The following is a 14,892-nucleotide window of genomic DNA, read 5'->3' on the forward strand; positions in this document are numbered from 1 at the left end:
CTGTGAGACAAAGTACCAGAGACGTCACTACAAGCATAAAACATACAGACATCACAATGACTCTAAACCGTATCTTTCTATAACACTGAATGTAAATGGATGAAATACACCAACCAAAAGACATAGGGTATCAGAATGGATAAAAAAACAAGACCCATCTATTTGCTGCTTACAAGAGACTCATTTTAGATCTGAGGACACCTTTAGATTGAGAGTGAGGGGATGGAGAACTATTTATCATGCTACTGGAAGCCAAAAGAAAGCTGGAGTAGCCATACTTATATCAGACAAACTAGACTTTAAATTAAAGGCTGTAACAAGAGATGAAGAAGGACATTATATAATAGTGACAGGGTCTATCCATCAGGAAGAGCTAACAATTATAAATGTCTATGCGCCGAATACCGGAGCGCCCAAATATATAAAACAATTACTCATAAACACAAGCAACCTTATTGATAAGAATGTGGTAATTGCAGGGGACTTTAACACCCCACTTACAGAAATGGATAGATCATCTAGACACACGGTCAATAAAGAAACAAGGGCCCTGAATGAGACATTGGATCAGATGGACTTGACAGATATATTTAGAACTCTGCATCCCAAAGCAACAGAATATACTTTCTTCTCGAGTGCACATGGAACATTCTCCAAGATAGATCATATACTGGGTCACAAAACAGCCCTTCATAAGTTTACAAGAATTGAAATCATACCATGCATACTTTCAGACCACAATGCTATGAAGCTTGAAATCAACCACAGAAAAAAGTCTGGAAAACCTCCCAAAGCATGGAGGTTAAAGAACACCCTACTAACGAATGAGTGGGTCAACCAGGCAATTCGAGAAGAAATTAAAAAATATATGGAAACAAACGAAAATGAAAATACAACAATCCAAACGCTTTGGGACGCAGCGAAGGCAGTCCTGAGAGGAAAATACATTGCAATCCAGGCCTATCTCAAGAAACAAGAAAAATCCCAAATACAAAATCTAACAGCACACCTAAAGGAAATAGAAGCAGAACAGCAAAGGCAGCCTAAACCCAGCAGAAGAAGAGAAATAATAAAGATCAGAGCAGAAATAAACAATATAGAATCTAAAAAAAACTGTAGAGCAGATCAACGAAACCAAGAGTTCATTTTTTGAAAAAATAAACAAAATTGACAAACCTCTAGCCAGGCTTCTCCAAAAGAAACGGGAGATGACCCAAATAGATAAAATCATGAATGAAAATGGAATTATTACAACCAATCCCTCAGAGATACAAACAATTATCAGGGAATACTATGAAAAATTATATGCCAACAACCTGGACAACCTGGAAGAAATGGACAAATTCCTGAACACCCACATTCTTCCAAAACTCAATCAGGAGGAAATAGAAAGCTTGAACAGACCCATCACCAGCGAAGAAATTGAATCGGTTATCAAAAATCTCCCAACAAATAAGAGTCCAGGACCAGATGGCTTCCCAGGGGAGTTCTACCAGACGTTTAAAGCAGAGATAATACCTATCCTTCTCAAGCTATTCCAAGAAATAGAAAGGGAAGGAAAACTTCCAGACTCATTCTATGAAGCCAGTATTACTTTGATTCCTAAACCAGACAGAGACCCAGTAAAAAAAGAGAACTACAGGCCAATATCCCTGATGAATACGGATGCCAAAATTCTCAATAAGATACTAGCAAATCGAATTCAACGGCATATAAAAAGAATTGTTCACCATGATCAAGTGGGATTCATTCCTGGGATGCAGGGCTGGTTCAACATTCGCAAATCAATCAACGTGATACATCACATTAACAAAAAAAAAGAGAAAAACCATATGATCCTGTCAATCGATGCAGAAAAGGCCTTTGACAAAATCCAGCACCCTTTCTTAATAAAAACCCTTGAGAAAGTCGGGATAGAAGGAACATACTTAAAGATCATAAAAGCCATTTATGAAAAGCCCACAGCTAACATCATCCTCAATGGGGAAAAACTGAGAGCTTTTTCCCTGAGATCAGGAACACGACAGGGATGCCCACTCTCACCGCTGTTGTTTAACATAGTGCTGGAAGTTCTAGCATCAGCAATCAGACAACAAAAGGAAATCAAAGGCATCAAAATTGGCAAAGATGAAGTCAAGCTTTCGCTTTTTGCAGATGACATGATATTATACATGGAAAATCCGACAGACTCCACCAAAAGTCTGCTAGAACTGATACATGAATTCAGCAAAGTTGCAGGATACAAAATCAATGTACAGAAATCAGTTGCATTCTTATACACTAACAATGAAGTAACAGAAAGACAAATAAGGAAACGGATCCCATTCACAATTGCACCAAGAAGCATAAAATACCTAGGAATAAATCTAACCAAAGATGTAAAGGATCTGTATGCTGAAAACTATAGAAAGCTTATGAAGGTAATTGAAGAAGATTTAAAGAAATGGAAAGACATTCCCTGCTCATGGATTGGAAGAATAAATATTGTCAAAATGTCAATACTACCCAAAGCTATCTACACATTCAATGCAATCCCAATCAAAATTGCACCAGCATTCTTCTCGAAACTAGAACAAGCAATCCTAAAATTCATATGGAACCACAAAAGGCCCCGAATAGCCAAAGTAATTTTGAAGAAGAAGACCAAAGCTGGAGGCATCACAATCCCAGACTTTAGCCTCTACTACAAAGCTGTCATCATCAAGACAGCATGGTATTGGCACAAAAACAGACACATAGACCAATGGAATAGAATAGAAACCCCAGAACTAGACCCACAAACGTATGGCCAACTCATCTTTGACAAAGCAGGAAAGAACATCCAATGGAAAAAAGACAGTCTCTTTAACAAATGGTGCTGGGAGAACTGGACAGCAACATGCAGAAGGTTGAAACTAGACCACTTTCTCACACCATTCACAAAAATAAACTCAAAATGGATAAAGGACCTGAATGTGAGACAGGAAACCATCAAAACCCTAGAGGAGAAAGCAGGAAAAGACCTCTCTGACCTCAGCCGTAGCAATCTCTTACTCGACACATCCCCAAAGGCAAGGGAATTAAAAGCAAAAGTGAATTACTGGGACCTTATGAAGATAAAAAGCTTCTGCACAGCAAAGGAAACAACCAACAAAATGAAAAGGCAACCAACGGAATGGGAAAAGATCTTTGCAAATGACATATCGGACAAAGGGCTAGTCTCCAAAATCTATAAAGAGCTCACCAAACTCCACACCCGAAAAGCAAATAACCCAGTGAAGAAATGGGCAGAAAACATGAATAGACACTTCTCTAAACAAGACATCCGGATGGCCAACAGGCACATGAAAAGATGTTCAGCGTCGCTCCTTATCAGGGAAATACAAATCAAAACCACACTCAGATATCACCTCACGCCAGTCAGAGTGGCCAAAATGAACAAATCAGGAGACTATAGATGCTGGAGAGGATGTGGAGAAACGGGAACCCTCTTGCACTGTTGGTGGGAATGCAAATTGGTGCAGCCACTCTGGAAAGCAGTGTGGAGGTTCCTCAGAAAATTAAAAATAGACCTACCCTATGACCCAGCAATAGCACTGCTAGGAATTTATCCAAGGGACACAGGAGTACTGATGCATAGGGGCACTTGTACCCCAATGTTCATAGCAGCACTCTCAACAATAGCCAAATTATGGAAAGAGCCTAAATGTCCATCAACTGATGAATGGATAAAGAAGTTGTGGTTTATATACACTATGGAATACTACGTGGCAATGAGAAAAAATGAAATATGGCCTTTTGTAGCAACGTGGATGGAACTGGAGAGTGTGATGCTAAGTGAAATAAGCCATACAGAGAAAGACAGATACCATATGGTTTCACTCTTATGTGGATCCTGAGAAACTTAACAGGAACCCATGGGGGAGGGGAAGGAAAAAAAAAAAAAAGAGGTTAGAGTGGGAGAGAGCCAAAGCATAAGAGACTGTTGAGAACTGAGAGCAAACTGAGGGTTGATGGGGGGTGGGAGGGAGGAGAGGGTGGGTGATGGGTATTGAGGAGGGCACCTTTTGGGATGAGCACTGGGTGTTGTATGGAAACCAATTTGACAATAAATTTCATATATAAATAAATAAATAAATAAATAAATAAATAAATAAATAAATAAAAATGGCTAAAATAGTAAACTTTGTGCCATGTATATTTTATCACAATAAAAAATAAAGAAAAAAAAAAAGAAAGTGCAGAGGTGAGAAAATTCTAGATAGTAGACTAACTTATCTGGGATGAAGGGTTCAGGGTGGTAAATAAATAAACCTGGAATGGAAGATCAAGGTAAGACTATAAAAGAACTTCAGTACTACGTAAGACAGACTTTTAATATAGAGGCAAGGGGAGTCCTTAAAGGTTTCTGAGCTGAGCTTTTTTGAACTCCAAATGGCATTTACCACATAGCTCTTCCTTCTCTGCTGGCCTCTGTTCTGAAGAAGAGGAGAGGAAATAGAGACTCTTATTGCTCAGAAAACTGATGACAATTGCTAGAAAGGTAATAGAACACTCTGACGCTGCTTATCTTGAAAATTGCCAGAAATCTTGAGTTAGAGTAGAGTAACAATTATAGACAGTTGAGGAGAAAGTCTTGACTTCTAATTCAAGCCAGTCTGAAAGTCAGACAGCATTTCACTCCAAGAACTCACAGTGAGTTGATAAAAACTTGAGTTACAGTTTTGGAGTAAAGACATTAATTTGTACCTTAAGTATTTAATTTCTCTACAAGTTGCCTTAAACATACAATCTCTATATGACTATATATTATTTCATTCATTCAACAGTTATTGAATATCTACTACATGCCAAACAAGGATTAAAGTTAGGCCCCTACCTATAGCTTGCTGGGGAAACAAACATAACCATTAATTATAAAACTGCAAGACAAATGCTATAGGTATTATGGGAATAACTAAATTAATTCTGAGAGGCTGTTTTAATGAGTTTTACTTTTGAAAAATAAATTAGAGAAGATATTCACGAAGATAAATTACTGAAAAGAAAGCCTAGCTAGAACCAGGAAAAACACAAACTTTGGAGTGTGGCTCACATGACCACTGCCTCGTCAGTGGCAGAATCCAACATGTGCTGGTTCAATTTTTTTTTTAAAGGAGAAATAAAAGCTTATTTTGCAAACCCCAAATAACTAATTTATTCTACTTATCTGACAAGACAAAAGGAGACGGAAACAGTAAAAGAAAAAAATGTAAAACAAGGCCTTAGTTTTCCTAATTATAAAATAAGGAGGGGCGCCTGGGTGGCTCAGTCAGTTAAGCGTCTGACTTGGGCTCAGGTCATGATCTCACAGTCTGTAAGATCAAGCCCCGTGTTGGGCTATGTGCTGACAGCTTGGAGCCTGGAGCCTGCTTCAGATTCTGTGTCTCCTCTTTCTCTGCTCCTCCCCACCTCATGCTCTCTCTCTGTCTCAAAAATAAATAAACATTAAAAAATGTTTAATAAGCAAAATATTAAAGTTGATAAGGACTAATTTATATTACATAGCACAATGCCAGCACACAATAAGTGCTTAATAAATGTCAACTGCCTTTATTTATTATTATTACCATTATATGATTTACTAGTATAAAGGTACATTTACTGGCTTTTTGAAAGTTTCAATCAAGCATCTAGAGTATGCCAGTTAGAACTTAAATAGATGGGTAGAGACTCATTTCTAAATCCTTCAGGAACTGAAACTTCTTAGTAGATACTTTTGTTTCCCAAAGACAGACTGTTAACACATCTTAAAAATTATTGCTCTCTTGAGGCACCTGGGTGGCTCAGTTAGTCCAACTCTTGATTTCAGCTCAGGTCATGATCTCCGTAGTTCATGAGATCAAGCCCTGCATTGCGCTCTGCGCTGACAGTGCAGAGCCTGCTTGGGATTCTCTCTGTCCCTCTCTCTCTGTCCCTCCCCTGTTCACATGCATACACTCTCTCTCTTTCTCTCTCAAAATTAATAAGCTTTCTCTACAGTGTTTATTTATCTTGAAAGAGAGAGAAAAGAGTGGGAGCAGAGAAGGGACAGAGAGAGAAGACACAGAATCCAAAGGAGGCTTCAGGCTCTGAGCTGTCAGCATGGAGCTTGACACGGGGCTCAAACCCACAAACCATGAGATCATGACCTGAGCCAAAGTCAGATGCTTAACAGATGGAGCCACCCAGCGTCCCTCAAAATAAATAAACTAAAAAAAAATTACTGCTTTCTTAAACCAGGGAAGAACCCCTTAATAAGCTACCAGTGCCACAAAATAACGCAAGCAAATGTAATTTCTACAGACTACAACTGATTGAGACCAGATCCAAAAGAAATACAATGAAAGTCACATATGTAATTTTAAATGCTCTATATTTTAAGAGTAAAAAGAAACAAGTAAAATTTATTAAAATACATTTTATTTAAGCCAGTATAGCCAAAATATTTACATTCCTTTTTGGAATCCAGTACATTTCACACTAATAGCACATCTTAATTTGGATTAGCTATATTTCAAGTGCTCAGTAGCCACATGTGGCTGTATTAGATAGACAGTACAGACTCAAACTTTATCAGGGAGGGTTTCAAATAAGGGAAGTCTCCCTAAATAAAGGTTTTAAATACTGAGCCATGCACTTTGTGTGAAAATTAATTAGACTGACTCCTTATTACCAAACAAAAGCACACTATAACCTAAAGCTTCAATCATTCAATCAGTAACACCATTGCTGAGGTAATCACAATTGAGATCAAGGAGTACCACAAATCTTTACAGGGTCAGAAACAGGCCAGGTTGGATCATATAAGCAAAAGAGCTCCAGATACAATAGTATAAGCAATGCTCTCTTCAGAGCTAATGGTTCCTAATGGTATTTGAACTTAACTAGACCAAAGCATAATTTTTTTAAAAAAAATTCAAACTAGGGGCACCTGGGTGGCTCAGTTGGTTAAGTGTCTGACTTTGGCTCGGGTCATGATCTCACGGTTGGTGAGTTCAAGCCCTGCATCGGGCTCTGTGCTGACAGCTCAGAGCCTGGAGCCTGCTTTGGATTTTGTGTCTCCCTCTCTCTGCCCCTCCCCCACTCACACTCTGTCTGGCTCTCAAAAATAAATATTTAAATAAATAAATAATTCAAACTGTATGCTAACACTGCCTTAAATAGGTTTTTTAATATTTTATTTATTCTTGAGACAGAAACAGAGCATAAGTGGGGGAGGGGCAGAGAGACAGGAAGACACAGAATCCAAAACAGGCTCCAGGCTCTGAGCTGTCAGCAGAGAACCCGATGCGGGGCTCAAACCCACGAGCCGCAAGATCTTGACCTGAGCCTAAGTCGGATGCCCAACTGACTGAGCCACCCAGGTGCCCATGCCTTAAATAGATTTTTAAAAAATCAATTCTTTAATATGACTGATTTAGAGATCTATATATTTAGGAACATGGATTCTGACTACCTGACTACAAAGTTCCAGTCTCTCTTCAACCAGGGAGTGAGAATGTTCATTCAGCTACTCCAACCAATGTTTGCTGAGCACCTATTCAGTAAATGTTGTGCTTTAAGTGCTGAGCTGGGAATTGGGGATGATAATGATGATGATGACAACTATGAACACGTACTGAGAATTTATCACATTTCAAGAAAGATATTAAGCATTTTACATGGTATTAGTCATATTTCCATTTCACAGATGAAGAAACTGAGGCACAGACAACTAAGTTACTCGGCTAAGTCATGTCACATGTCAAACTACACAATCTAGTTAGAAAGCCATGCTCTGAAGTAATATACTATGTTGCCTCATTAGAAATAAGAGACAGTCTCTGCTATCACACATAGTTCACAATCTACTGGAGAAAAAAATATAATTCAGTATTATAAGTGTTCTGAGGAAAGGAAATTGAATGCTCTCCAAGCTGAGGTAGATATCAAGGAAACCTCCCTAGAAAAGAAGACTCATGTATTCTTCATCTGAAAAATCAGGATAAAACTACTTACCCGCTAGTGATATTGCAAGAACTGAATTAAAGAAATTATATAAAGCAGGCATAACACAATACATAATGACTATCATCGTAATTACCTATCTTGTTTACTGGTCCAAAACCAGGATAACAAACTGGCCTGACAGGATGTAGCTTTTACTTCCTCATGTTCTTGCTAAAAGGACAGAGACAGGAAGGAAGTAGAAGCTGACAGAAGGCAAATAAATATTAACTCCTGCCTCAGCACAATTCACCACCACCACGCTATCTTAGTGACTGAAGCAAGTTTTGATTTTTCACTGTCAAGAACTTCTCTATTTGAGACACTTTACTTTCAGAGCAAGGGTTCTTAAAAATGGATTCATGGATAGTTTTCAAGGGTCTGGGAACTCCTGAAATAAATGCAAAATGGTATACATGGATACACATGTTCTTTGAGGGGCAGGGGATAGAGTCTAAAAGCCTTCATCGGACTCTCAAAGGAAATCCCTGACACAAAAACAGGTTGTCAAAATATGAAACAACAGCCCAATAACCTAATGCCCCTGTGAGGATTAAAGATCCTTTTATCTGTAAAATCCTCTTCTACAGTCTTCAAAATAAGCTATTATTCATATCTTTTGCCCTTTCATCCTTTAATATATGGCTCCTAGTCTGTCATAAACTTGGCAGGAATTAAGTCTGGGAAATATTCTAATATTTATAACATACTTTGATTTATTCATTCAACCTGCTAACCTATAATGAGATTTTGTTGTGTCAGATACTGTGCGCCTTAACTTCTAGACCTATCCAAGTAAATAGGACATAGCCCCTGCCCTGAAGGAGTTCAAATTAAGGAGGGGGGACAAAAGGACCACAATAAAGTATGGTGAGTATTATTACAAAGGAATAAAGTTTCTAGAAGTAGAAAGGGAAAAAAAGCAATTAGCAATCAAGATTTTAGTGGTTTGACAAAGCAGATGATATTTAAGCTGGGTCTTGAAGCATAAGTTAAAGTTTACAAGGTAAAAGCTGTGCTCAGGCAAAGGGGAACAACTGGATGAGAGGCACAGAAGAATAAAAAGGTGTGGCATGTTGACATGAGAGGTCCACCCACCACATGACTGGAGAAGAGGAATGAAACCAAAATGTAGAGCACTATGCTCAACATTGAGAGTTCAAGAGCAAACACATAGTGTCTGCTCTCAAGGAGGTTGATGGTGTCAAAGAAAAGGATTCTACTTTACTGTGGGAGGTGGCTAAGACAAAAGAATGGTCAGGATACCAAAGGAAAACATGAAAAAGGAGCTTTTTCATTTTTTAATTTTTTTTTAACGTTTATTCACCTTTGAGACAGAGAGAGACAGAGCATGAGCGGGGAAGGGGCAGAGAGAGGGAGACACAGAATCCGAAGCAGGCTCCAGGCTCTGAGCTGTCAGCACAGAGCCGGAGGCGGGGCTCGAACTCACAAACTGCAAGACCATGACCTGAGCCGAAGTTTGACACTCAACTGACTGAGCCACACAGGCGCCCCAGGAGCTTTTTATTTTTTAATGTTTATTTATTTGGCGGGGGGGTGGGGCAGAGAGAGAGGGAGACAGAGGATCCGAAGTGGGCTCTCTGCTGACAGAGTCAGATGTTTAACTGAATGAGCCACCGAGGTGCACCTGAAATAAGAGCTTTTATACCATATTCAGAAAAGTGAGCTGGATCCAGCTGGGGATAAGAAGTCACTCAGAGATCTGAGTTGTATTTTGTACATCAGTTGGAGGTGCAAAGGAAGGGAGGAGAGACTCAAAGCACAGAATCAATTAGGAGGTTACAATAGTAATCCAGAGAAGAGATTAAGGGTTAGGAAAACTAAGACAGAAGCAATAGTACAGCCAGGACAGATTTCAACAATACTGAAAATTATTTTCTCATCTGTTATATAAGCTAAGCATTAGGGATAGAACAGTGAACAAGCAAACAGTCTTTATGCTTAAAAGTACATAGGCTAGGGCGCCTGGGTGGCTCAGGTGTTAAGCATCTGACTGGCTCAAGTCATGATCTCACTGTTCATGAGCTCAAGTGCCACATTGAGTGAGCTGAAGCCCTGGTTCAGGTGAGCTTGTGCCCCGCTTCTCTCTCTTTTCCCCTCACTCACTTGCGCCCTCTCTCTCTCTCTCAAAAAAGAGTACATAGGCTATTGAGAGATCCAAATAAAATAGACAATTATAATAAAGTATGGTAAATGCTATGACTACTATAAATATTAAAACCATGTAAGATTTGGTAAGTATGAGGGTTGGAAGGTAAACAAGTCAGAGAAGGCCCCCTCTTCCAGAAGAAGTGATGTCTAAGATGGGATCTGAAAGATCAGGAGGAGGTGACCAGGCAAAGGAGACAGAAAGGTAGGAGTGATTTCAAGAAACATTTCAAAGACAGAAGAAAAAAGAGGAAGAAAAATCTCAGATTTCTAGCCTGAGTGACTAGATAAATGGTGATGTCACTGAGAAAGGCAAATAAACGAGACAAGGATAGTGGTCAGGGGAAGATTAGGAAGTCATGTCCTACTGGACATTCTCTAGTAGGCAAATGAAAATACAGGTCTTGGGCTCAGGTGGGAGATACAGGTATTTGAAAAGATTATGGTATTAAAACTATTTCTTTTTACGTTAATGGTCTTTTTATTGGAAAAAAAAAAAAGACTAACATTTACAACTTGGAACAGACACGAAGTTTAATTACTTGAACAGCTGTTGATGGTTGTGCTGAAGTCTGCAGTTACAGCCTACTCTGCTGACTCCAAGTCATGGTTCAGAAGGTTTTAAAAACAATTCAAAGATGCTCCCTCAGTAAAGGTTTCTTTTTAAAAATTTGTGTGAACGGTGACACCTCTAGTACAATGTGGATAACACTAAACCAATATGCATAGCATGCCATCAGGATGTGTATCATCGTCACCATGGGTCAGGGCACATGGAAGTACAAGAGGACCATCCTGCTAAGTGAAGCTACAAGTAAACCAGTTTATCCTTCACCCATTTTTCTGCACAGCATGCTGACATAAGCCAATTTTAACTGTTAGTTTTGAATAAACCAGTTATGACAATTTATACTCACAAACTGAACTTGAATCTATCTGAATAGGTTTTAAATTTGTTTTTTCATTTTTCATTTTCAATACAAATGCCTGACTGTGCTCCATTGTCAAGTCGTACACATGAAAAACTGGCCAGCCCAAACAGCATATTAATCATTAGCAGTGGAACTGCAAGGAGTCCACTAAGTGCTTCCTTATCATTAATGTAGTACAAGTATTTATATTATAAAACTACTGTGTAGCTTGATCTTTAGGGGACAGGACCACCAGGCAATACATGAAGATTCTGTGTGTGTGGACATGAGGTATTTTTGAAGGTTTTATTATATAGAAAACAGAAGGAGTAAATGAGCTTGTTTTTTTGTTTTTTGTTTTCCCAAGAGGTAAAGTAAAAGATTCTATTTCATTCTTCTGGGGAAGGGTGGGGAAAAGGAATTGAAAGTAGGTCTTCATCTTGCGGTCATTATCTGTACGAATTCTTCATAGTTTACTTGTCCATCTCCAACAATATCTGCTTCTCTGATCATCACATCCACTTCTTCATCCGTTAGTTTTTCTCCCAAGTTTGTAACAACATGACACAGTTCTGCCACATGGATATAACCATTGCTATCCTTGTCAAAGACTTGTAATGCCTCACCAGCTTCTTCTTCACTGTCTGTATCTTTCATTTTTCTAGCCATCATAGTAAAAAATGGTGCCATTACCGTCAGCCTCCACCTTTTTGATCATGTTCTGCAATGTGGCTTCTATAGGGTTCTGGCCCAGTGACCTTCTGACAGTTCCAAGTTCCTTTGTTGTGATGGTGCCAATCACCATCTTTGTCAAACAGGGAGAAAGCTTCCTTGGACTCAGCAATCTGTTCTTCAGTCCGTTGATCAGCCATGATATAAACGAAGGGAGGAAGAACAGAGGGAGCAAGGGTGGCAGCACCAGCACAGGGGCTGGAAGGGTTGGTGGGGACGCCTCTGCTTCTGCTTCTGCTGCTGCTGCTGCTGCTTAGGCTCAGTGCACAGTCAGCACTATGTCTCTGCCTCCACAGACTCCAAGTAATGGCACTGTGCCCGCGAGGCTCCAAGCACCACTGCCCTGACATTACAACTATTGCTTTTCCTTCTTGAAGTTAAAAATATCATGCTAATTTAATCTGATTGACACAATTAAATACCTATATAGAAAATGTTGAAGGAATTATATTAAAAAAAATTTTTAATGACAAAAGACATCCTGCCTCAAGCTCTCAATGTCTTATATTTTCAACTAGAAACAACTTTGTGAACCAGACATGGAAATGTCTCATTTTCTGACTAATAACAAAGAACATTCTTTACCCAACTAACTCTTTGGGTTATATACAGCTTTTCTTATCTACTTTGATTTTCAATGCTCAAAACAAAATATTATTCTAAGGAACATACAGTCTTTTCATTATCCTTTTCTGTATTTTCCAAATGTTTACAAGTATGCATAACTATCACTGAGAGGGGAAAAATAAATTTGTAAAGCACCATATTCATTATATACTCATTACAATTCCATATTATGTATTGTTTGTTTGCAGGTTTGGGCCCTGCACTAAAATTAAATATCTTCATCTAAAAACCAACAAATAAGGGGCGCCTGGGTGGCTCGGTCGGTTAAGCGTCCGACTTCGGCTCAGGTCATGATCTCACAGTCCATGAGTTCGAGCCCTGCGTCGGGCTCTGTGCTGACAGCTCAGAGCCTGGAGCCTGTTTCCGATTCTGTGTCTCCCTCTCTCTCTGCCCCTCCCCTGTTCATGCTCTGTCTCTCTCTGTCTCAAAAATAAATAAACGTTAAAAAAAAAAAATTAAAAAAAAAAACCAACAAATAAGAATGGGCTAATCTTTTGTCAAATAACAATTTAGTAAAGGCCATAAACAAAATTTGTTTAAATTCTTTTTTCCTGTTTTATAGTTATACTCATCATATCCTGATATATTAAAAAACAATTTAAAGGCTGAAGAGCAGTACTATGGCACAGAAAAAAATGTTACAATAACAAAAACCAAGATTTATAATGCACTATCTTGAAGAGTGGTGATATAGTGACCTAATACAACCATTTACAAAAGTGAGTTTTAGCAACCATAATTTTAGTATGGGTTGATAGTCTCATTATGACATTACTAGAGTTGACAGATGATGGAAGTTTGCCTACACTGCAGATCTTACCTCAAATAAAAGCCTAGGAAAAATATGTTCATAAATGCCAAATCATGTATAAGTGTTTTACACATTTATACAATGTGACTACAACCTAAAACCTAACAAGTTTCACAGATTCCCAATTCAAGAACGATTAAATAAAGTAGCATTTACCAAGATACACATTAGAAACAGAAAAGTGTGTGTGTATATGTTTATACAGTCAACTTGAATTTTACTTTACATACCTCTGTAGGTCAACTATTTCATTGTTAAGGGTATCTAGCTCCTTAATAGCAGAGAAATCTGCAACAGGACTTGATCCTATGATGTTCTAAAAACAAAAAGTTCACAATTATAATGTTATTACTATGAAATTATATATGGTGAAGCATTAAAAATTTTTAAAAGCACTACATGGATGCAGACTACTCCATATTTTACAGTACTACTAATACTTTCAATTTATTTACGAAAATCATATCTAGTGCAATTTTTTTTTTAAATTTTTTTTTCAATGTTTATTTATTTTTGGGACAGAGAGAGACAGAGCATGAACGGGGGAGGGGCAGAGAGAGAGGGAGACACAGAATCGGAAACAGGCTCCAGGCTCTGAGCCATCAGCCCAGAGCCCGACGCGGGGCTCGAACTCACGGACCGCGAGATCGTGACCTGGCTGAAGTCGGACGCTTAACCGACTGCGCCACCTAGGCGCCCCTCTAGTGCAATTTTATACACACACACACACACACACACACACACACACACACACACACACAGTTATGTACTGAGACATTTTCCCTTAAATTCTCTAAAAGCTGTTGCTCTACAATAGGTGCCAACACTTCAGATCCCAAAGTCTTTGTCACTTGATCCTAGTGCCTGTTTAAAACATTGAAGTAAAGCAGGTATCAGATTTATAAACTACTTCCTCCACTGAAGAATACATTTCTTGGGGAGATGTAGGGTGGCTTTATTTGTACTTGTGTCATCTGGCACAAAGTAAGTAAACAAATTTTGGTGAATCTCAGAACCATAATGGTAGTTGATTATATTCAATTCAACATTTACTTTTGTTAAACAATTTTAATGCCTACCCTATTTAAAGTAAAACCAATTGCTCAGCATGTTCCATAGTAAATATTAATATCGCCATATATGAAACTATCTTCATATATGACATCCTTTACATATGGTTTTCTTTCAGTAATGAAAGTGTCAAACTTGGTCTCTGAAAGGCACCTGTATTTAGAAAATCTAGCTGGGTTTATTCTGGGATCTGCCATCCTACTAGCTGCATGATTTTACTGTAAAATAGGGAAATAATCTCTTCCCTGCCCACTTTAAAAATTAAATGAAATAAATATTGTATGTAAAGTCACTCCAAAACTTTATGACATTTTATAATTGTAAGGTATTATTATAATTAATTTCCTCCAACAGAATATGCTCTTAAGATGGATGACCTCCCAATGAGTTGTTTCCACCCTGGCTCAATCCTCCTTTGTGAACCATTTCTGATGCCTTTTATAGCCGCCTGAAGTCAGGGCAAGAAGGTAACTGCTTCTTCAGACACCTGACCTATCCCCAGTGCTACAATCAGACTGACAAATAACAAAATAATCACCATTAAAAATTGTTAAAATTGAGGCCTGAACATGTAAAACTAAAGTA

At 38.5% G+C, this 14,892-nt stretch overlaps 1 protein-coding gene and 1 pseudogene across 2 annotated transcripts in view; both read right to left on the reverse strand.

Annotated features, from left to right (window-relative positions):
* Positions 1 to 14,892, reverse strand: part of EPS15 (epidermal growth factor receptor pathway substrate 15) — a 154,967-nt gene that overhangs the window by 69,986 nt on the left and 70,089 nt on the right. For both annotated transcript variants that reach the window (XM_040470197.1, XM_040470196.1), the window contains exon 12: positions 13,467 to 13,552. In XM_040470197.1, coding sequence (XP_040326131.1) covers positions 13,467 to 13,552 — 86 coding nt within the window. The remainder of the gene's footprint in view (positions 1 to 13,466; positions 13,553 to 14,892) is intronic.
* LOC121027111 (calmodulin-like) lies at positions 10,664 to 12,746 on the reverse strand (annotated as a pseudogene).

Source organism: Herpailurus yagouaroundi, unplaced genomic scaffold, assembly GCF_014898765.1.
Source record: "Herpailurus yagouaroundi ecotype Mexico unplaced genomic scaffold, PumYag 77, whole genome shotgun sequence".
NCBI classification, from domain to species: Eukaryota; Metazoa; Chordata; class Mammalia; order Carnivora; family Felidae; genus Herpailurus; species Herpailurus yagouaroundi.